We start from the raw sequence: 22,554 nt of genomic DNA, 5'->3' as shown, positions 1-22,554 counted from the left end.
GTAACTTTTTTTAAAAAATAAAAAATACTTTAGGATATTGTACTCATACTTTTTTATATTCCATATTCTTCTTGGATATTGTTCTTGGATTTGCTGGTGGGAGTTTGAAAAAAGAATACGAAATTGAGTAATAATTAAATTAATAAAAATGTCCCTAAAATTTGTATTTTCTTCTTATGAGTGATCCAACATTCAAAAATTTTAACAATAATTTTAAACTAAAAAAAAAAATCTAAAAAATAACTTAAAAAAAGTTTCATTAATACCCTCAAAATATTTAAAACAAAATAAGGTTAGAGACGACAAATGAGACTTGTCTATGATACCTGCTCAAAAGTCTGCTCCCAACCTCGACCAGATTCTTATTTTCTTGAAAAACATGTAAAATATGGAGCGAGTACAAAGACTCAGCAAGTAGCCTATTTGTAGGCTTTTACTCGTGTCCGTAAGGTGTGTTAGAGTACCATGCTTATTTTGTGGTCTTGTCATTGTCCTTAGATCTCATTCTTGGTTCTAGTTTCATGAGTGGTACCTCGTATACTTCATGTCTTGAAAAACTTAGGTTTGGATACTTTGTTGCACGGGTGTGTGATAAGCTTATTTAATTCAGGTTCATGAGGTAGCCTCCAGATTGCTTAAGAATCAAGGACTTACTTAGAGCGCGTCTTAATCTAGAAAAACATCATCAAAATAGGACTTATGACAAAAAGTTGAACTTAATGGTAGAAGGTAGCTAGAAGTAGACTTTCTCTCATGTTGTCATTCTAAAGTCTATTATTACACCTTATGAATGAAATCTTTCAATTTAACATAAATAGATGACTACCTAACCAATTCCAAATGAATGATTTGGGATAATTCTATATATCCTAAAAATATAGATTTAAGGATAAACGTTAATATTGTCTCATATATCTTGTATTAACAAAATTGTTGTCAAATATTTGATGCAAAACTTCAAAGAATGATAATGATCATTCAAATATGAAGTTAGAGGAATAGTATCCTAGGTAACCTCAAATGTTGAGAGTATATGATTAATTATATTTCTTTAGTGGGAGACAATTAATGCGTGGATGAGAATTAGTTTTTAATATATAGTTAGTTAAATTATATTAGTTAAACTAATGGTATGACCAATAAATGAAAAATTAAAGTTTGCGGTATCGATATATAATGAATTTTTTTTTTTTATTTTGTGTATGGAGTTAAAGATTTGATCTTTAAGTGGTACACTACTTGTTACATAAATTTAAAAAAATTTATGTTAAGATCAATTTTATCTTAGATTGTGATGTATGGTATATTAGCGGAATATATTTTTATTTTTTATTTTTAAAGCAACCAAATGGCTTGTATGATTATAATAATATCTTAAACATTTGATAATTGTTTTAATAATATTTATAGAGAATGATATTGAGAGAGAAAGCATCTGGTAGGGATCAATATGATTTTTAACGATAATTGTTTTGAGTTATATAAAATGACTCTTTAGAATGTCTAGGATTACGAGACATGTCTCATCTTCTCTAGGGCAAGTGGAAGAACTTGGGTATAGAGTATTGTTGAAATATCATTACTAGCCCAATAGAGTAAGCCCAATAATTGTAGAGCCCATTGTATATTTATTTTAGTAGAGATTTTAGGAAAAGATACCTATATATTTTAGATATAGAAGGGAGATCTATTGATATTTTAGGAGAAAGATTTAGATTTGTTAGGTCTATATTGTGAGTCTCATAGTATAAAATACCTTTCCACCCTACCTAGGTTTTCATCCCAAAAATCCAAAAACAATAAAAAGTAGTAATATTCTATAAAGTGTCTTGTATTCTCTTCTCGATTGATCTTAATAAAGAGTGCGAGTGTTTCCCACAGAGAGTTGTGTTAATAGAGAGTACGGGCCCATTAGTCGTGTTCATTCTAACATGGTATCAGAGCCATGCCCTAAACTTAACCATGTCGATAAAATCCTCAAATGTCGAACAAAGAATTTAGGGCCTCGAAGGTGTAGTCAAAAGTGACTAAAGTGTCAAACAAAGGGTGTACTTTGTTCGAGGGCTCCACAGAAAGGAGTTGAGACTCGATTAAGGGGAAACTATTTGATAGCTCCATAAGCCTCAGGGGAGGCTTATAGTGTACTTTGTTCGAGGGGAGGATTGTTGAGGATTATTGGGAGTGAGTGTCACATTTGTTCGAGGGGAGGATTGTTGAGGATTATTGGGAGTGAGTGTCACATTGGTTAATTTAGTGGAAGATCATGAGTTTATAAATGAGGAATACTATCTCCATTGGTACGAGGCGAGGCTTTTTGGGGAAGCCCAAAGCAAAGCTATGAGATCTTACGCTCAAAGTGGACAATATCATACCATTGTGGAGATCTATGATTCCTAACAAGTATGCCCTAGGACACCTCTCTCACCAGTTTTAGTGCAGGTGGGAGATTATTGGGATTTATGCCCTAAAGCCTCGTACAATAATTTTTATTATTTTATTTTGTAATTTACTTGTTATACATTGTGTGAAAACTATTGATAAGACCCGCTTTACAATTGTTACAAATGATTTGATCCAGATTGTTCATGTGAAGACATAAAAGTGGGGGTATCCTATACAATGAGTTTGTATAAGATTGGACCAAGAAATACTTAATGATTATTAATCTAATCTTGAACCGTATGTGGTTGACATCCAAGAGAATCATGTTCAAATAATGACCTAAAGGGTCTATAGTATATGGATAAGGTTGGATGCCTTATCCTCGTAAAACTATTGATACAACCCACTTTACAATTGTTACAAATGATTTGATCCAAACCGTTCATGTGAAGACATACAAGTGGGGGTATCCTATACAATGAGTTTGTATAAGATTGGACCAAGAAATACTTAATTTCTCTTTATAAATCCGTTAATTGAGAAGATTAATATTTCACATGATGATCATATGCGACTCGATCTTAATCTTGAGTCAGTATGAACTCTTGCCTGTGAGGCTTGTCCTTTAATTTACATGGGTGAGATTGACTCCTTTAGGTGATTTAATATGTCTACCATTTTGGGTACTTGACCAAATAAGGACTTGAGAACATAATATCATGAGATGAAATTCACTTCTTTACATATATGAAAAGTAGATGAGTTGTTCTCTTAAGTACTGATTTCGGGATTTGATCGATGGGCCCCACCCTCTCATTGGCCCAAGAGAAAATCCCTTTAGAATTTTCTTTCAAGAGGCTCCCACAAGCATTGACCTTGTGTTTAAGTCATAACAAGGAGGACTTGTGGCATATGAACTTTTGGATGGTTGAAATATTTCAAGAAGTTTTGGATGGTTGAAATATTTCAAAAAGTCCTGCAAGCTAGGGTTTCTACAAAAGTAGAGTTATCCAAAAGTAGAGTTATTGCTCTCCTATTTATTGCTTCGTTTTAATTCTTAATAAAAATCAAAACAGTTTCCAATGCTTCGGCTACGTGGATGAAGAGATTATTCCCTTCATGCATTACATGACTCCAACAACAGAATTACTTACTGAGTATTTTCTAAATACTCAAACCACAAGCTACTCATAGCATATATTTCAGGTAAAGATAAAATGCCCCTGCATAGATGACGGTGATAAGTTAGGATAATATTATGCATTGTTTTTCCTTAGTAGGTTAATGATTTGGTTATGATATTGATGGTAATTTTATTTCTTATTTTTAAATTAAACTTATAATTCAATGACTTCATTAGAAAGATTTTATTAAGTTTTTATGTGCATGTTTGAAAAGTGATGCACGTGCGACGTCTCTGTTTTAGATTAGCAAATTAGGGGCATTACATTAGTTAGTGCTTCCGGTTTGAAATAGAAATTTGTCAAGGGATTTGATTCCGAAGCTAACTCCGAACTAACTTACTTTCTTTCTTTCTTTCTTTCTTTCTTTCTTCTCAAAATTAATCGAAGAATGTAAGGAAAATGAGAAATAAGAAGAGAAATAAATTGGGATGTAGGAACAAACATGATGTTTTCGATTCATTTGGCTCTCACGCTCAATTATTGCAATTATTTCTAGAAGGAGAAGAGAAAGTGACTTAATTTGTGGAGGAAAGCGGAAGAAATGAGGTGAAAAGGAGTAAATAGAGAATGTGGGAAGAGTGTGGTATGTATATATATATGTATCATTTGACTTTAACAATATTGTGTCCCAAACATTACCTTAAACTTGGAATAACTTGGGTGCTTCCCCATCATGTTGTCCTCCTATTTTCATGCCACCTCCTCTAAACTTATGGTTTTGCCTAAATACTTACTAGTGTTTGTCTCTAATGAGGTCATTCCTTTTATGGCTAAAATTTGTATGGATTTTTCATAACTTAGCTCTCATCTTTAGGAAAAAAAAAAAAAAAAAAAAACTCAATCTATCACATGGGTCTGGTCCAACATGTCCATACGAAGCATAGACACGTAAAACATATTGTGCATGGTAGAAAAAATGGTGTCAATCTCAATCAATATTTCGTCGGTCTAATTTAAGTTAGAATTTTGAAGATCATGATGAAGTGTGGATTCAACCTGTCTTCTTTATATCTGAACTTCAAAATACCTTTCATTAGTTTCACCTTAAAAATACCGTGTCATGAAGTACCTTTCATTAGTGTCACCTTACAAAATATCGTGTCACCTACTCCAAACTTAATATTCTCATATCTTACATTGGCACTTTTCTATACACTCTAGGGCGTTCGCATTTTCATCATCTTCTACATGACCTCATTGGTAGTTTGAACCACTTTTAGTTCTAATAGCTCGAGTTCACCTTCTTCGTCTCAATATACTAGAGACCTATATCATTACTCATATTGGTTTTGACCAAGATACTCTATAAAATAATGCTACATTTTATTTTCTTGTATTCTTGGGATGAAAAACTTAATGAGGTGGAAGGGTATTTATAGCCGAGACTCAACAATATCAACCACCATCTTATCTTTTTTAACTTAAAAAAAACTATCTAAATATTATTTTCTAATTTGAAATTTGCCCATTAAATCTCCTCCATTTGCTTCAAAAGTTAAATCTTAATGTTAATAATATTATAGACAAATATCATCTTTGGTGAAAAAAACAATGTCTTTTTATTTTTAGATCACGAATATCTCAATTTTTATAGTATTGAATATCTCAATATTTATAATATAATAAATATTAACATTTTCATAGATACTAATTATACTTATTGTTAGGATTAGATTTGATAAACTGATTACTATATGTGTTCGAGGAAAACTGATTACTATATGTGTTCGATGGATTGTTAGGATTAGATTTGATTTGGATTAAATTTGATTTGGATTAAATTTGATTATTTGGATTAGATTTGATTTAGTTATTTGAATTAGATTTAGTCCAGATTTAGTCATAGATTTGAGTATGTAACGCTATATAATATATAGCCAATTTTATTCTTCAATAGGGAGTGACTCCATTCCTAACACTTATTTTTGAGTTAGAACGGTTTATGTATTCCTATTATATAAAATTCTTAGTAATAAAGTTACGAGAAATTTAATTTCTCTAATAGTTAGTAAAAATACCATTTTTAATATTAGAAAACAACTTTTACTTCAACATGACGTTTAAGTTTTATGAATAAATTGAGGCTAAATAACTAAAATACAAGTACGTGGAAGCTCAATTTTATACTGTGAGAGAGAGTTGTGTTAGGTTAGGGAGCTTATTTATAGCTTTGTCAACGTTATTTCCGGTAAAGCTATATTTGGTAAAGCTATATCCGGTAAAGCTATATATGGTAAATAGCTATATTTAATAGATGGTTAAATCGGGTAATGCTATATATAGTAAATAACTATATATAGTAGATAGTTAAATCTGGTAAAGCTATATATAGTAAACTGAACTATCCCGTTTTTTGTATTCATCTAGATCGAGCGTATGCGTTGTTGTGTGATCCTAACAAGTTGCGAATCTTCTTCTTCTTGAATCAATCACGTTAACTCAAAACCGAATTCACATTCATATTTTAGTCTTATTAGATCCCTTCCATATTAATTGTCATGAATTTTTTTTGGTTTATTATGAATTAGCTCTACACCGATCAATTGTATATCGTCATAAGTGGTGAAAAAAATACTTTTGTTAGTGTTTACTATGAAAAATATAATATCAATGATGTGAATTAAAAATACGAAACGAAAATAAACTATACTCTTTATTTTCCAACGAGTTAAAAATTCAATACGCTGTTGGAAAATAGTATTAACGGCACGACCGGCGAATACAAATTTTTACATAATAGTTTTATAATTTATACTAAAAATATAAAGAGAAGACAATTTGAGTGGAGCACGTGGCCCTATGTGGATCCATCCTTGTTTTAATACCCCACCAATTTAATGAGAGCCTATTGCAAACACTACCATATGCTTGTCTCTCCACTTCCCATCTCATTTTCAGTACCTTTATTCCATAACATCCAAAAATGTCCATATCACAATTTCTACTTTAGGCCAAATTCTTGTGCTTCGTGAATGGAAAGACATAATAATTAATCTCCCAAATCTGTACAATAGCAATTAAGCAAAGTGAGACCCCCAACACTTTTTTCCTCTTTTATTTGAAGTTTGAATACGAAAGAAAATAAAAACTCTAGTTCAATGGGATCGTTCAAGAATTATATCCTTGTAAATTATTGATAACTTTATATTTTCATCTTTTGAAATGAGGGGAAGATGGAATTTTAAAAAAAACTAGAAAGCCTCTTTCTTTTTCTTTCTTTCTCCGCCATGTTATTAAAAGCTTGTTGGTTTTCGAACTAAGGCAATTTCATTTTCCTGATGAGGGGTAATACAAATTGTGGGTAATACGAATTGTGGGTAATGCGAATTGTGGGTAATAAACAATGTGTATTACACAGAAAAAGGTCGATCCGCCACACCAAAAAGACCGAAGGTGCCCCACTCCAAAAAGTGGATACGCCACTCCAAAAGCATGATTCGGTGCTGTACAACACTCCATAAGCCAGATTCGCAGCTATCTCACTCAGTTCCGGTTCTATAACCCTTGTTCTATGGTTCAATCAATTACAATTGAACCTATGGTGTAAAGAAAGAAAAGAGGTTCTCAATCTTTTCCTTTTCTTTCTATACGAAGTCTCCGAAGGTCGATAACTCATCCGTGTGATTCTCATCATTCTCATCCAATGGAAGGTAAAGAAGAAGACAAAGCCGATAACTCAGCCTTGTCATTCTCATCCAATGGAAGATAAAGACGATAAGTCACCCGGACTGAATTTAAGCCCTGGTGTAAAACCATGTGTGATCCTGTCTCATACCTCCAGCATTTGATCAGAGTAGTAAGGCGGAGCAGGCTCTCTGTTGCAAACTACCTTATCTGGAGAACGGTGTAATAGAGTCAACGTGGTTCTATCTTTCAACGTTGTCTCTATCTTTGGGTTGATTTCATTAGTTAATTTCAATAAGAATTTAACTAATGCGCCACTACCCGAAACAGGACCGAGCTCTAGATTGAATGAGATTCTCGAAAGAGACATAGATATCGAGTACTTTTTTTATACTTTTACTTTGTTTTGATTGTTAAGTAGTACTCAAAAGTGTTTGTGAGTTGTATGAGTACTTTTTGTAGTAGTAGTAGTTTTTATGAAAGTTGAGTAGTACTCTAAAGGGTAACACTTTTAGTAGAGTACTTTTAGTTCGATGGAATTTTTTGTTATCTAATTATTGAGTGTTGAACACAATTGGGAAACACTCGCATTTTATATTAACATCAATCGAGAAGAGATTACAAGACACTATATAAACTACTCCCCTCTATGCTTTGGATTTCTTGGGATGAAAACCTTGGTAGGTTGGACGGACAATTTATTTTCTAACCATTTATTCCTAAAATAATTAGGTATCTCTATTTCTAAAATACATAAATCATTTTCCTAAAATACATAGATAATGGGCTCATACAATTATTGGGTTTGACCCTCCTAGACTAGTGATGATAATTTAACACTCTCCCCAGCACTAGTTCTCATTTGTTGCACTATGTTGAGCTGACAGCAAAAGCTCTCATGTTGCCAGTATTAAGCCCTTTTGTAAAATGTTTGCCACTTGGTCATCTGCCATGATTTGTTGCATCTCGATTTCTTCCTTCAAAACTTTCTCTCTAATGAAATGGTAGTGCACCTCCACATGCTTTGTTCTAGCATGAAACAGCCGATTTTCTGCTAGGCGAATTGCAGATTGGTTGTCGCAATGAAATGGTGTAGGATAGTCAATTTTCTAGTGCCAATCTTCCATCAAGAGTTTTAGCCATGTACTTTCCTGAGCTGCTTTGTACTTTGCTTCTCTAGTTGACAATGTTGGAATAAACTTCAAATACTATAGGTTAGTTTTGTTGAAATAAACTTAAAATGCAAAATGTTAATTTTAGAAGTCTTGGTGAACGAAAAAAGGCCCAGAGCTTGTAGGAATGATGGTAGGTTTATGGGTGCTCTCTCGTACCTATTATTAGAGTTAGAAAACTTATAAATACCTAATTCTTCCATTGTAAAATCAGAGCAAGAGAGAAAAGAAATACAGATCAATAGAAAAGGCTTTTTGATAAAACTCAGTGTTCTTTGACTCCTTGTCTCTTCTCTCTCGACATCTCCTTCACAGATACGCGAGTAGTATTTTCACAAAGCGGTATCGGAGCGCTCTATCGTTACTGTGTGTGAGAATTACTTCACAGATTAGTGAGTCTTATTTTAACAAATTGGTATCAAAGGCAATGGCGAATGTGATGGGTAAAATGCCGCTACCACGATTAACAAAGACAAACTACGAGAATTGGAGCATCCAAATGAAAGCTCTTCTCGGTTCTCAAGATGCATGGGAGGTGGTCGAAGAAGGTTTCGAAGAACCAAAAGATACCACGTGTTATACAGCGGCACAAAACAAGGCGTTAAAAGAATTGCGATAAAAGGATAAGGTGGCATTATACATGTTGTTCCGAGCCGTTGACGAGTCAGGCTTTGAGAAGATTGCTAGTGCAACTACTTCAAAAGAAGCGTGGGACACTTTAAGAAAAGTGTTCAAATGAACCGATCGAGTCAAGCAGGTGCGTCTCCAAACTCTTCGTGGTGAGTTGGAGAGCATGAAGATGAAGGAGTCAGAAAATGTATCTGACTACATTACGCGCGTACAGACTGTGGTAAACCAACTAAATCGAAACGGAGAAATGTTACTCGAGACGCGGGTTGTGGAGAAGATCTTGAGGTCATTAACCAACAACTTCGAGAATGTTGTATGTGCGATAGAAGAGTCAAAGGACCTAGTGACGTTCACGATCGATGAGCTTGTCGATTCTCTCAAGGCACACGAGCAACGTAAGAAGAAAAAGGAGGAAACACTCGATCAAGCAATTCAACCTGAGGACGCAGTCAAGGATATTATTCCAACATTCAGCACTATAAATGTAAAAAATATGGTCACTATGCGAATGATTGTAACTCTGAAAAATGTTACAATTGTGGTAGAGTGGGGCATTTTGCAAGAGATTGTCGAGCCGAGAAAAAGGTGGAAGAAATGATCAACCTAGCTTTGGATGACGCAAGAAACGAACACATTCTCTTAATGGCCCAAAATGAAGAGCTGAAAGCAAAAGAACATGACGGCGCAAAAAATGATGACGGTAGTCGTGAGGTGGTGGAAGCTATTGAAAATGAGGTGATACGCAGCAAATTTGGCAAAATTGCGGTATCAGAAACGAGAAAATCGAAGAAGAATGAACAACCGAATAACAGAGAGCTTGAACTCGAAGAGAGAGAGCTCCAATGGCAGGAAAGGGAATTTGAGGAAGAAAAAAAAAAAGAATGAGAATGGAAGAGAATATGGAAGAAGAAAAGATGGAATGGAGAGAAAGGATAACAAAAATGCAGATTGAACATGAGAAACAAATGATGCAAATGCAAGCTACAATCCCTTCAAAATCCCTTCAAAACCCCAGAATAATGGCGAAGAAGAAGCCCATGTGATCGATGAACGAGCCAAAGAAACTGCCGGGTCATCAGGAGGAGAACAGAGATTCAGAGCAACAACCCAAAATTTCCATGGATAAATCTGTGGAGAAGTCTCAGTTGCAGACATTGAAATTCCTGAACGAGCGCCTTTTGAAGGAGAAAGTAGAGATAAAAGAAAATAAAGATTTCGAAATAGAGATTGAAAGGTTAGAGAATGAAGTGGCTGACCTGAGTGAGAGTTCTTTCTATCTCAAGCTGGAGAAGGAAGAGAATGAGAAGGTAATCTCTGAGCTCATGAAGAAAATTGAAGAAGGTCTGGAGAAAGAGAATGACTTATTAATGAAGTGTGTGTTGTTCTGACTGAAGAGGAAATCGTTGACGAGGAAAAAGCCGAAGGAAAACTCTTGGAAGAAGAAAATAACGGAAAAACAAAAGAGAGAGACAGTATGCGCCGAAGACCCGAAGATTTTATTTTCATTCAGTTGACATATTTAAATAACCATCATATCCTAAAATTAGCCGTAGTAGCAAACAAATCTTGCGCCTAAGTTAGCCCAAATGGTTAGCTAAAAATACGTTCTTCCATTATATGTGGAGCATTAATTCAGATATCAAAAAAAAAAAAAAAAAAAAAAAAAAAAAAAATTAAGTTTAAGTAAACGTGTGAATAACCTAAATAAGGAAAAACCATAGCTTTTATCTAACAATCTCCTCCTAAAAGTTGTGGTATTTCTACCTTATTATTTGAACTCCGATCTTTAAGTGTAGTTCCTCAAATTTTACCCATATTATTAATTTATTTTGTTTTTTTCTAACAGCATTTTGGTATTTCTACCTTATTATTTGAACTCCGATCTTTGAGTGTAGTTCCTCAAATTTTACCCACGCTAGGGACTTGGTGAAAATGTCTCCAAGCTGTTCCTCTGTTCGGATGAAATCAATCTTGATGAGCCCCTGATCTGCACATTCCCGGATGTAGTGGAATCTGATTTCTATGTGCTTGCTCTGGTCATGCAAAACTGGATTTTTAATCAGGGAGATTGTAGCTTTGTTGTCCACGTATAGCATTGGTGGATCACCTTCTCTTCCGATGAGTTCTTCCATCAGTCGCGCAAGCCAGACCCTCTGTGTTGCTGCCGTCGAAGCGGCGATGTATTTTGCTTCGCAGGAAGAAAAGCAACTACCTTTTGTTTTGTTGATTGCCAGCAGATGGTGCCGCCTAAGAGGAAGTAAATCATCTCGTAGGTGCTCTTACGATCATCAACGTCACCAGCCACGTCACTATCACTGTAGCCGACCAGATCAAGCTTCTCCTTTCCTCTCCCTGTGCAATATCTCATATCCCAGCCTTTGGTTCCGGCTACATAGCGCAGGATGTGCTTGACAGCCACTAGATGCTCCTCCTTAGGTGTTTTCATAAACTTACTCACGTATCCAACGAAATAAGCAAGGTCAGGGCGAATGTTTACTAGATAGCACAGGCTCTCAACAATGCTTCGGTAATTGGTGGAGTCGACTGTCGTCGTAGTGCCGACCTTCCTTAGCTGGAGCCGAGCCTCCATTGGCGTCCTTGTAGGGTTACTGTCCGCTAGCCCAGCCGTGTCCAGCAGCTTCTTTGCGTACGCACCTTGACAGATGGTGATGCCGGTAGTACTCTATTGCACTTCGATGTTGAGGTAGTAGCTGAGCACGCCGAGATCGCTCATCTTGAAGTTCTTTGACATCTCCCTCTTGAATCTCCCAAGAACTTCTATGTCACCTCCAGTGATTACAAGGTCATCGACGTACACTCCCATGATCAGTCGCTGCTTGCCGTGGCCGTGCGTGTACATGCCATGCTTAGAGGCACAATGCTTGAACTTTAGTGATAGAAGGGTACTGCTGAGCTTCACGTTCCAGGCTCATGGTGTTTGTCGAAGCCCGTAGAGTGTCTTGTGTAGGCGTAGTACCTTACCGGAGTTGTCGTTGTCTAGGAAGCTAGGTGGTTGTCAGACGTAGATGGTCTCCTTCAGCTCTCCATTAAGGAAAGTGGACTTCACGTCCATGTGGTGGATGTTGGAATAAACTTAAATGAAAAGGGTAGTTCTATTTTTTTGTTAATTTTAGTGAGATTTAAAACTCAATCGTTGAAAGAAAATGCCAAAAAGGAAAAAATGAGAGGCCGATAACTATTTCAGGAAGAGTGAGAAGTTTCAGTAATAGTGGGTTAGAAAAGGATGGCATATAATTTTAACCTTTACAAAACCTATAAATTAGTTTGTTTTCCATTGTAAAAAATAGAGCAAGTAGAGCGAGAAGAAAAACCAGAAAGAGAAATTGTCTCATTTAAGTACAGTGTAATAGAAAAAGAGCTTTTCAGAATTCTTTTTCTCCTTGTCTCTCCCCTCTCGACATCTCCTTCACAGTTTCGTGAGTGTTGTCTTAATAAATTAGTATTAGAGCGAGTTTTTATTTTCAACAAATTGGTATCAGAGCGAGCTTTTATTTTTAACAAATTGGTATCAGAGCCGATGGCGAATATGATTGGACAAATGCCGCTACCACGATTAACGAAGACGAACTAGGAGAATTGGAGTATCTAAATGAAAGCTCTTCTCGGTTCTCAAGATGCATGGGCGGTGGTCGAAGAAGGTTTCGAAGAACCAAAGGATACCATGAGTTATACGGCGGCACAAAACAAGGCGCTAAAAGAATTACGATTAAAGGGTAAGGCAACATTATACATAATGTTCCGGGCTATTGACAAGTCGAGCTTTGAGAAGATTGCAAGGGCAACTACTTCAAAGGAAGCGTGGGACACTTTAGAAAAGGTGTTCAAAGGAACCAACCGAGTCAAGCAAGTGCGTCTCCAAACAGAGTTAGAGAGCATGAAAATGAAGGAGTCAAAAAATGTATCTGACTACATTACGCGCGTACAGAACATGGCAAATCAACTAAATCAAAACTTAAATGTTACCCGAGACGCGGGTTGTGTCGAAGATCTTGAGGTCGTTAACCGACAACTTCGAGAATGTTGTATGTGCGATAGAAGAGTTAAAGGACCTAGTGACGTTCACGGTCGATAAGCTCGCCGGTTCTCTCGAGGCACACAAGCAACGTAAGAAAAAGAAGGAAGAGACACTCGATCAAGCGCTTCAGGCTAAGGGATCAATGTTGGGTTTTATGTCCTAAAACTCATAGTTTGTAAATAAAAACATATTCTATTTTCAATAAAGTTTTATTGATGTTTATTCAGTAAAGATTGTTATTGAATAAAGTGAATTTTACGATGATTAAGCAAAATCCAATAAACTAAGAACACTCTGACTATAGTATTTTTGCTTGAACTATATGTAGAGACATAAGAGTGGATCAAGTTCAAGTATATAGTCAAAATGATCTATAGTACAAGGATAAGGCTGAGTACCTTATCCTATGGACACTATGGATGGGACCCACTTTTGTATATGACATAAACAATGTGATCATTAAATCGTACATGCGGAGACATGTGAGTGGGGGCGTCCTATGCAATGAGTATTGCATAAGATCAGACCATGAAAAAAATCACTCTCACTTTATAATATCGTTTACTGATGAGACTGATTTTCTTTTCATTCGATGACCTAGGTAACTCGATCTTAATCCTGAGCTAACCATGAACTCCTGTTTATTCAGAATTATCCTTAGATTTGCATGGGTGAGAGTGGCTCGAGTTCACCGACTCAATAGGCCTCTCACTTCAGGGGTAAGACTGGGTGAATGGCTGGGGATGTGGGGTGCAAGATGAAATTCACTCCTACCCGCTTTTAGGGATAGTAGAGAGGTTGTTCCCTTAAGTACTGACTCCAAGTCTTGAACAAGGGGCCCCACCCTCTCATTAGTCCGAGAGGGATTCGGTTTGGTGGTTGGACCACAAACCAATTGTTCATTAGAGGATTAGTGGGACTCAAGGAACAAGAAGTAACTTTAGGGGTAAAACGGTAAATTGACCCAACTCTAGTTATGTACAACCCGTGAAGGATCGACTTACTAATCATGGTTATATCAAATGGATAGAAATATATCTATAGTAAGGGGAGTGCAACTACTAGGCTATAGTGAAGTATCCTAGTAGTTAACGAATGTTGGTTAACAAGGTTAATGAGTTTAGCTAGTTAATGTCGGATCGTTGGAGCCCATGATCTGTAGGTCTATTAGGTCCCTCTGCTAGCTCATATCGGACTAAACCTTAGAACATCGTGACAAGTGAGTTCGAAGTGTTTGAATTCAAATTAAGGAATACACGTTAAATATATACGATATATTTAACCACATTTTGTTTTAATTATGAATTAAACAAAAAGAGAGAATGGAAGATATTTAAATAAGATTTAAATATTTTAATTATGAATAGGGATTCATAATCAATATGTGCCGGAATTGATTGGGATTGACATTTAATTTAATGTTAAATATTAATTGTTTAATTAATCATTCAATATTATTTTGATTTGAAATTAATTATTTAAGTTAATTGTTGAATTAAAATAAAGAAAGTCAAAATGTTGACTTCACTTCAGGGAAAAATCCATGTTTGAACTAGTGGAATATTGAGTGTCGTATATGGTTTAACCAAACTTGCATGTCTGCCACATAATCCCACAAAACAAATTTGAGTGAAATTTTGAGTGTCAAAATTTGGTTTAACCAAATATGCATGTTTGCCCGATAAACCCCACAAATTTGAGTGGAATTTTGAGTGTCAACATTTGGTTAACTCAAACTTGCATGCTTGCCACATAATCCCACAAAATTTGAGTGGTTTTGAGTGTCAAAATTTGGTAATCTCAAATTTGCATGGACATGCAAATATGACTCTATAAATAGAGTGATAAGGTACATGGAAAGTTGGCTTGAAAAACTTTGAGAAAATCTTTCAAAATTCTCTCTTTACATATACTAAATTCCAATCAAGTTTAGTCACTCACCGAATTCCACAACCCCGTTCTAAGGCCGGAGAATAGAGGGAAGACACTAGTGGTGGTTCGAAACCAGTTCGTGAAGAAAAAGGAATTTGAACTACAAATGGTTAGTATTCAAACTCATTGAGTTTTAATGCTTTTGAACATGCTAGCTAATTTACTATAATTTATGTACTTAGAGTGCCTAAGATTCAAATTGCTTCCGCACGTGTTATAGTAACACCATCATCAATAAAGGATGAAAAGGTACGCTACTCTCAAAATATTCAAGGTAGAGGTCGAGGAAGTCGCGGGAATGGTCGAGGTAGTCAAGACAGCAGAAATGAAGAAATTTATAAGAAGAAGAGACTATTGAGCCAAGCAAATTGGCGTGGAAGAGGACGCAGTTGAGGAAGAGGCGACTGGCCGATCAAACATCCAGTGCTATAAATGTAAAAAATATGGTCACTATGCAAATAATTGTAACTCCTACAAATGTTACAATTGTGGCAGAATAGGTCATTATGCAAGAGATTGTCTAGCCAAGGAAAAGGTGGAAGAAACTATCAACCTAGCCTTGGATGACGCAACAAATGGAGGCATTCTCTTGATGGCCCAAAATGAAGAGCCGAACACAAAAGAACATGGCGGTGCGAAAGATGATGGCAATAGTCGTGCGGGGGTGGAAATTGTTGGAAATGAGGTGATCCGCAGCGAATGTGGCGAAATCCTGATAGCGGAGACGAGAAAATCGAAGAAAGATGAACAATTGGATAACAGAGAGTCCGAGCTCGAAGAGAGAGAGCTGCAGGCCGGAATAGCAATTTGAGGAAGAAATAAGAAAGAGGATGAGAATGAAGAGAAAATGGAAGAAGAAAAGAAAGAGTTAGAAATGAAGGTTGAAAGATGAGAGAAGGAAATTGCTGAGCTGAGTGAGAGTTCCTCCTATCTTAAACAGGAGAAGGAAGAGAATGGGAAGGTAATCTCTGAACTTGTGAAGAAAGTTGAAGAAGGTGTGGAGAAAGAGAATGACTTGTTAATGGAGATTGATTCTCTAGTGGACGAACTAGTGAGGGAGAAGAAAGATATAGAGGTGCTGGCTCAATAGAGAGACTCATTCGATGTGAACTTGAATCGAGTCCAGGGGGCAGTAAATTTACGACACACGATTGAGATACTCACTTGTGATAAAGCAGAAATAGAGGAAGCAAAAATGGAAGTTGAAAATGTCGTTGTGAACTTGCTAAGGGAACTGAGTAAACTGAACGAAGCTATGACGTCTGAGTCGATTGTGGCTGAGAACGGGAGAAATGAGAAGTTGGTGTCTCAAATGGGCTATTCTCAAGAAGCTCTAAATGAAGTTTTGTCAGAAAAGGGCAGGCTTAGTTTGCTGCTTCAGGACAAGGAGAGGAAATTGAAGAAACCACGACTGAGCTCGAGAAAACGAAAACGGCACAGGTAGAATCGTTGAATATAGCATTTAAGTTTACGAGGGAGTTTTGTTGTTATAAACTTTAAAATGCTAAAGGTTAGTTTTGTTGAAATAAACTTAAAATGTAAAATATTAATTTTAGGTAACTTGTTAGGAGAGGTTAATTTAAAAATTCAGGTGAAAGAAAAGTCCTAGAGCCTTTATAGGAATGATGGTAGGAGAGGAAATTGAAGAAATGACGACTGAACTCGATAAAACAAAAACAACCCAGGTGGAATCATGGAATATAGCATTTAAGTTTATGGGGGACTTTTTGTTGGAATAAACTTAAATGAAAAGTGTATTTATTTTGTTAATTTTAGTTAGCTTGAAACTTAGTGTTCAAAGAAAATGACAAAAAGGGAAAAATGGAAGGCCAATTACTATTTTAAGAATAGTGGTAATTGTTTGAGAAATAGTGGGTTAGAAAACGATTGCATATGGGATAACTAATTTTAGCCTTTAAAAAACCTATAAATTAGTTTGTTTTAGCGTTTAAAAAACTTATAAATTAGTTTGTTTTAGCATTGCAAGAAGGAGAGCAAGAGAGCAAGTAGCGTAGGAAGAAAAAGTAGAAAGAGAAATTGTCTCATTCAAGTACAGTGTAATAGAAAAAAGACTTTTCAGAATTCTTTGTCTCCTTATCTCTCCCCTCTCGACATCTCCTTTACAGTTTCGTGAGTGTTATTTTAACAAATTAGTATCCGATCGAACTTTTATTTTCAACAAATTGGTATCAGAGTGAGCTTTTATTTTCAATAGTGGACCTCCTAGGAATGATGTGTCGCGATAGCTAGCAATAGGCAGATAGATTTCAACCTTGCCACATGCGCGAATACATCTTCGAAGTCCACTCCTTGCTTCTGACGTAGCCCTTTGTCACCAGACGAGCCTTGTGCTTCACAACTTTTTCCTCTTCATTACGCTTCAGTTTCAAAACCGATTTCAGTCCTATGGTTCATTGTCCCGGCGACATGTCCTCCAAACTCCATGTCTTGTTCTCCGTGATGGACGCCATCTCTTCCTGCATTGCCTTCAGCCAGCATGGATTTCTTTCTACTTCGGCGAAGGTGTTCGGTTCATCTGCGCTGATGGCATGCAGTTCGTATCCTATGAAGACGACCCTCAGCCCCCTGGGATCGAGCTTGGCAAGGTGGGGATGCGCGGTCTTCATGTATGCGACGCAGCCGAACACTTGGAGATGATGTACCGCTGGCTTCTTTTTGTACCAGGCTTTGTGTGGCGTCTTCCCGTCGAGACTTTACGTTGGTGACCGATTGAGGAGGTAGACGGTCGTTCTTACCTCCTCTCCCCAGAACCTCCTGGGCATCCTAGCCATCATCAGCAATGACCTTGTTGTCTCGAAGATGGTCTAATTTTGGCATTCCACCACCCCGTTCTGCTGGGGGGAGTAGGGCGCCGTTAAGTGCCGCTGCATACCGAGCTCGTCGCAGTACTTATCGAAGCTCGCCGAGGTGAATTCTTCACCTCGGTCCGTACACAACACTCACATCTTCTTCCAGCATTCGCTTAATTGCCTCTGCTGCCTCACTTTTCGCTTGCAATAGGATCAACCACATGAAGTGGCTTTTGTCATCGACCAGCAGGAGGAATAGGGTCTTGCCGCCCGAAGTCGCTAGCTTGATGGGCCCGCAGATATCGTCGTGCACGAGCTCCAATGACTCACTAGAGCGATAGGATGCCTGAGACGGAAAGGATGTGAGCCTCTGCTTACCTATGAGACACCCGTCGCACAACCTGTTCATGCCTTCGATTGCCGACAAACCGTGTACTATCTCCTCCTTGTGTAATTTTTTTAAAGCAGGAAAGTTCAGGTGCCCGTACCTTGCGTGCCACCTTCAAGATACTTCTTCGTTCCTGGCCGAGAGGTTGACCGGTTGCTCTATCTCCAACTCTAAGATGTAAAGACGGTTTGTTGTGCGCCAAATTGCGTGAGCAGCCATCGTCGATCATCACAGATTTTGAGTAGCCACCGCTCGATGGAAATGAAGCAACCGACCTCATCGAGTTGACCCAGGCTCACAAGGTTAACCTTGAGCATCGGGATGAAGTAGACGCCGGTCAGCTTGTGGTGCTCGCCTCCCTTGCGTACGAACAGGATGATGTTGTGCCCTTCGATCTTGACGACGGAGCCATCACCAAATTTCACCGTCCTGGGAAACCCCTAGTCAAGCTCGGAGAATGCGGATCTAGCCCCGTTCATTTGGTTTGTTGTCCCTGTGTCGAGGATCCATCACCGGTGCTCATGCTACTCGCCCCTCTTATCGATCTGAGCGAACACTCTCTCCTCCTTCAGTTGAATTGGCTCCTCAACTAGTGACTTTGTTACGCCCAGCTGGAGCTCTTCCTCGGGTTCGACGCTCACCAGAGGAGCAGTTACGCCGTCGTCGATTACCTCCGTGGATTTGGAATCAGAATTTTGGACGTCGGATAAGAGCGATGCGCTCACCATGAAAAGAGTCGGCTCTTCCTTCTCGAATCGAGCCACATGGGCCTTCTCGACCTTCTCCTTGTTCTTGAGCTTGCTCCAGCAATTCTTGCTCAGGTGGTCTTTCTTCCCGCAGTTCAAGCACTGGATCGGCCTGCCATCAGTGGACTCCTTTTGATCCCTTTCTTTCCCACGCGTGTGCGCTCGAGATTTCTATGGCTTCTTACTGTCTTTGCGACTGGAGGACTCGTTGCTCTCGCCGATGTTGTCGCAGAGCTTTAGGCGTGCAAGTCATTCTTCCTCAGTGAGGAGAAGACGACCCTGCTTATCGATAGTCAAAACTTGTTGTTTTGGCTGAGGAGGAAATTGTTGACGAGGAAAAAGCTGAAGGTAAACTCTTGGAAGAAGAAAATAACGGAAAAAGAAAAGAGAGAGACAGTATGCGTTGAAGACCCGATGATTTTATTTTCATTCAGTTGACATATTTAAATAACCATCATATCCTAAAATTAGCGGTAGTGGCAAACAAATCTTGTGAGTAAAGTTGACCCAAATGGTCAGCTAAAAATAGGTTCTTCCATTAGTTAATTCAAATATCCAAAAAAATAATAATAAATAACTAACTAAGTTTAAGGATTGATGGTCTTTTATCTAACAGATTGATGGTCTAGTGGAAGAGCTAGTGAGGGAGTAGAAAGATATAGAGATGCTTACTCAACAGAGAGACTCACTCGACGTGAATCTGAATCGGGTCTAACAGAAGGCAGTGAATTTATGACACACAATTGAGATAATCACTCATGCTAAAACCAAAATGGGGGAGGCAAAAATAGAAGTGAAAAATGTCGTTGTGGACTTGCGAAGGGAATTGAGTAAACTGAAAGAAGCTATGACGTCTGAGTCGAGCGTGGCTGAGAATGGGAGAAATGTGGAGTTGGTGTCTCAAATGGGCTATTCTCAAGAAGCTCTAAATGAAGTTTTGTCAGAAAAGGGCAGGCTTAGTTTGCTGCTTCAGGACAAGGAGAGGAAATTGAAGAAACCACGACTGAGCTCGAGAAAACGAAAACGGCACAGGTAGAATCGTTGAATATAGCATTTAAGTTTACGAGGGAGTTTTGTTGTTATAAACTTTAAAATGCTAAAGGTTAGTTTTGTTGAAATAAACTTAAAATGTAAAATATTAATTTTAGGTAACTTGTTAGGAGAGGTTAATTTGAAAATTCAGGTGAAAGAAAAGTCCCAGAACCTTTGGAATGATGGTAGGTTTATGGGTACTCTCTCATACGAGAGTTAGAAAACTTAGATACCTAATCCTTCTATGGTCCAGTCAGAGCAAAATAGAGCATGAGAGAAAAGAAATATAGATCAATAGAAAAGGCTTTTTGATAAAAAGCAGTGTTATTTGTCTCCTTGTCTCTTCTCTCTCGACATCTCCTTCAGAAGTACGCGAGTAGTATTTTCACAAAGCAGTATCGGAGCATTCTATCGTTAGTGTGTGTGAGAATTACTTCACATATTAGTGAGTTTATTTTAACAGACAATATTACTATTGGTTGTCTTTTGCTGCACCAAAAAATTATTCTCGAACCGAGATTGAACACATGCGCAGTGCTTGACCTTCGAGTATCGTGATATCCTACATAGTCAGCATCACTATATCCAACTAGCTAGCAGTCTTCATTTATTTTGTACAAAAGACCATAATCGATTGTACTTTTGACATCGCAAGATCTGTCGTGCTGCATTCAAATGATGCTTCTTTGAACTTTGCATGCACTCACTAATGACTCCAATTTTATTTTCCAATCCATTTGGTTGGTTCATTTTGATCTCCTGATCCAACTCTCCATGCAAGAAAATATTCTTCATATCCATCTGCCATAAGTTCCAATCTTTATTTACCACAACTACTTAAGGAACCTGCACGATAATGATCTCAGACCCTTTAACTTCGTCTTTTATAATAGTTGTATTGACATACTTTGAATTTGGCTTTTGGATTCTTTCTGATCATCAAACCTTTTAACTTCGTCTTTTATAATAGTTGTATTGACTTACTTTGGATTTGGCTTTTGGATTCTTTCTAATCATCTGAGTTGGTCGGTACCCTTTCTTTTTCACTAGATTTGCTTAGTTGAGTTCTTGCTCCCCAACACCCGTGTCACTTGGATCTTCAGGCACATCAGCACTTTAGCAAATGTGTACAATTTGCTCCCTCGTTTTTTGTTGTAAAATTTGTTCAATGTTGTCCAAGTTTGATAATAATACGTTCTCCGAGGGCCACCTTGCTTCCATTGCGTCACTTTGATTGTTAGTCATTTAGTTTAACCATCCTGAATCAATGACCAAGTTATCCTTGTAAATGTTATGTTCTCCCATCATTGCCATGAGCGTTAGTTCGTCTTCTTCTATGATACATATTACCTCTGCATCCCATTCCTCCTCCATCTCCTTTTTAGATTTTGCCACATTCCTTTCAATAGAATTTTTCTTAGACCAACAATCCCTGGACATGTAGCCATTTTCTCTGAAATTGTAGCAAATATCTCCAAATCTTCACTTGAGAGTTAATTGTTGTCGTTCTTCAGAGCTCTCCCTGATTGTGCAGTTCTTTGATGGCTTTTTCCTTTGTCACCATTTTTATATCCACGTTTGGCAGATGACTTATTGTTGCTCCGACTTTCACTTGTTTAGAGTGCTTCTTCTTCACTCTGCAATGTGATTCCTCCCATCTATTTAGCCATGCCTTCTTGACTAGCCAACAAATTTTGAAATTCAACAAGTGATGGTTGAGCTGTCCATCCTTGTATAGCGATAACGAAGCTTCTATATTATGGTCGCAATCTTTGGATAATGATCCTCTTCATTCAAGCTTCTCCAATGGCGGACTTCGGATCTAGTTCAATAATCTCCCGACGTATCGGCTTGACTTTGTGGAAGTACTGAGCAATCTTCATGTCATGTTGTGAAGTTGATTACAGCTCGTTCTTTAGAAGTTGTAGCCGAGTATTTTGCTTCTTTGAGCACAACATTAGGAGCGTGTCTCATGCTTCTTTCAGTGTCTTGTCATCCTAAATATGCTCTAACAACTCTTCTTCGATTGTGGTCTTCAAGGTAAACATTGTTTTATCTGCTTTGATTCTCTATTTGCGCAACGGGCCATTAGAGTCTTCCTCTGGCGGCATAGTTTCACTCTCGTCTACGACCTCCTAAAGGTCTTGTCCTTCTAAATAGAACATCATGCATGTTGCCCATGTGTTGTAGTTATTGCTGTTGAGTTTCTTGATTCCTCCAACGGTTTGGAAATCACCCATCATGTTAGTTATACCTCAGTAATACCAAACAAGGTCTTCCGAAACAAAATTTGTAGAGTCAGGGACTACTCACAACAAAAAAGAAACACTCATTTTGATGTGGAAGATCAAACAGAGCTGCAAACACAGAGCATATTAAGAATTCCAAGAGAACAGACAACCGACACCAACCTCACTCTGATATCAAATTGTTGAACACAACTTTTTGTGGCAAACACTCACACTCTGTATTAACACGAATCAAGAAGAGATTACAAGACATTCTGAAGAAACTAATGCAATCAATGTTTTAGATTTCTTGGGATGAAAACCTTGTTAGGCTCTAGAGATATTTATATTTGGGGCTAAACAATTTATTCCGTATCTAATCATTTATTC

At 37.5% G+C, this 22,554-nt stretch overlaps 1 protein-coding gene across 1 annotated transcript; it reads right to left on the bottom strand.

Moving 5' to 3' along the window:
* Window positions 1-11,123: 11,123 nt before the first annotated feature.
* LOC147791396 (secreted RxLR effector protein 161-like) lies at window positions 11,124-11,582 on the bottom strand. The gene has a single exon (XM_087126105.1). The coding sequence runs from the start codon at window positions 11,580-11,582 to the stop codon at window positions 11,124-11,126; it is 459 nt and encodes a 152-aa protein (XP_086982231.1).
* Between the last annotated feature and the right edge of the window lie 10,972 nt (window positions 11,583-22,554).

The sequence above is a fragment of the Cucurbita pepo genome, chromosome 8 (assembly GCF_057944985.1).
Source record: "Cucurbita pepo subsp. pepo isolate OVF chromosome 8, ASM5794498v1, whole genome shotgun sequence".
In the NCBI taxonomy this organism is placed as follows: Eukaryota; Viridiplantae; Streptophyta; class Magnoliopsida; order Cucurbitales; family Cucurbitaceae; genus Cucurbita; species Cucurbita pepo.
Note: the sequence above shows the minus strand (reverse complement) of the source record. Positions and strands in the feature narration are given on the sequence as shown.

Excerpts from the sequence above, each read along its gene's own strand:
- LOC147791396 (XM_087126105.1), bottom strand. The coding sequence starts at position 11,582 with ATGGAGGCTCGGCTCCAGCTAAGGAAGGTCGGCACTACGACGACAGTC.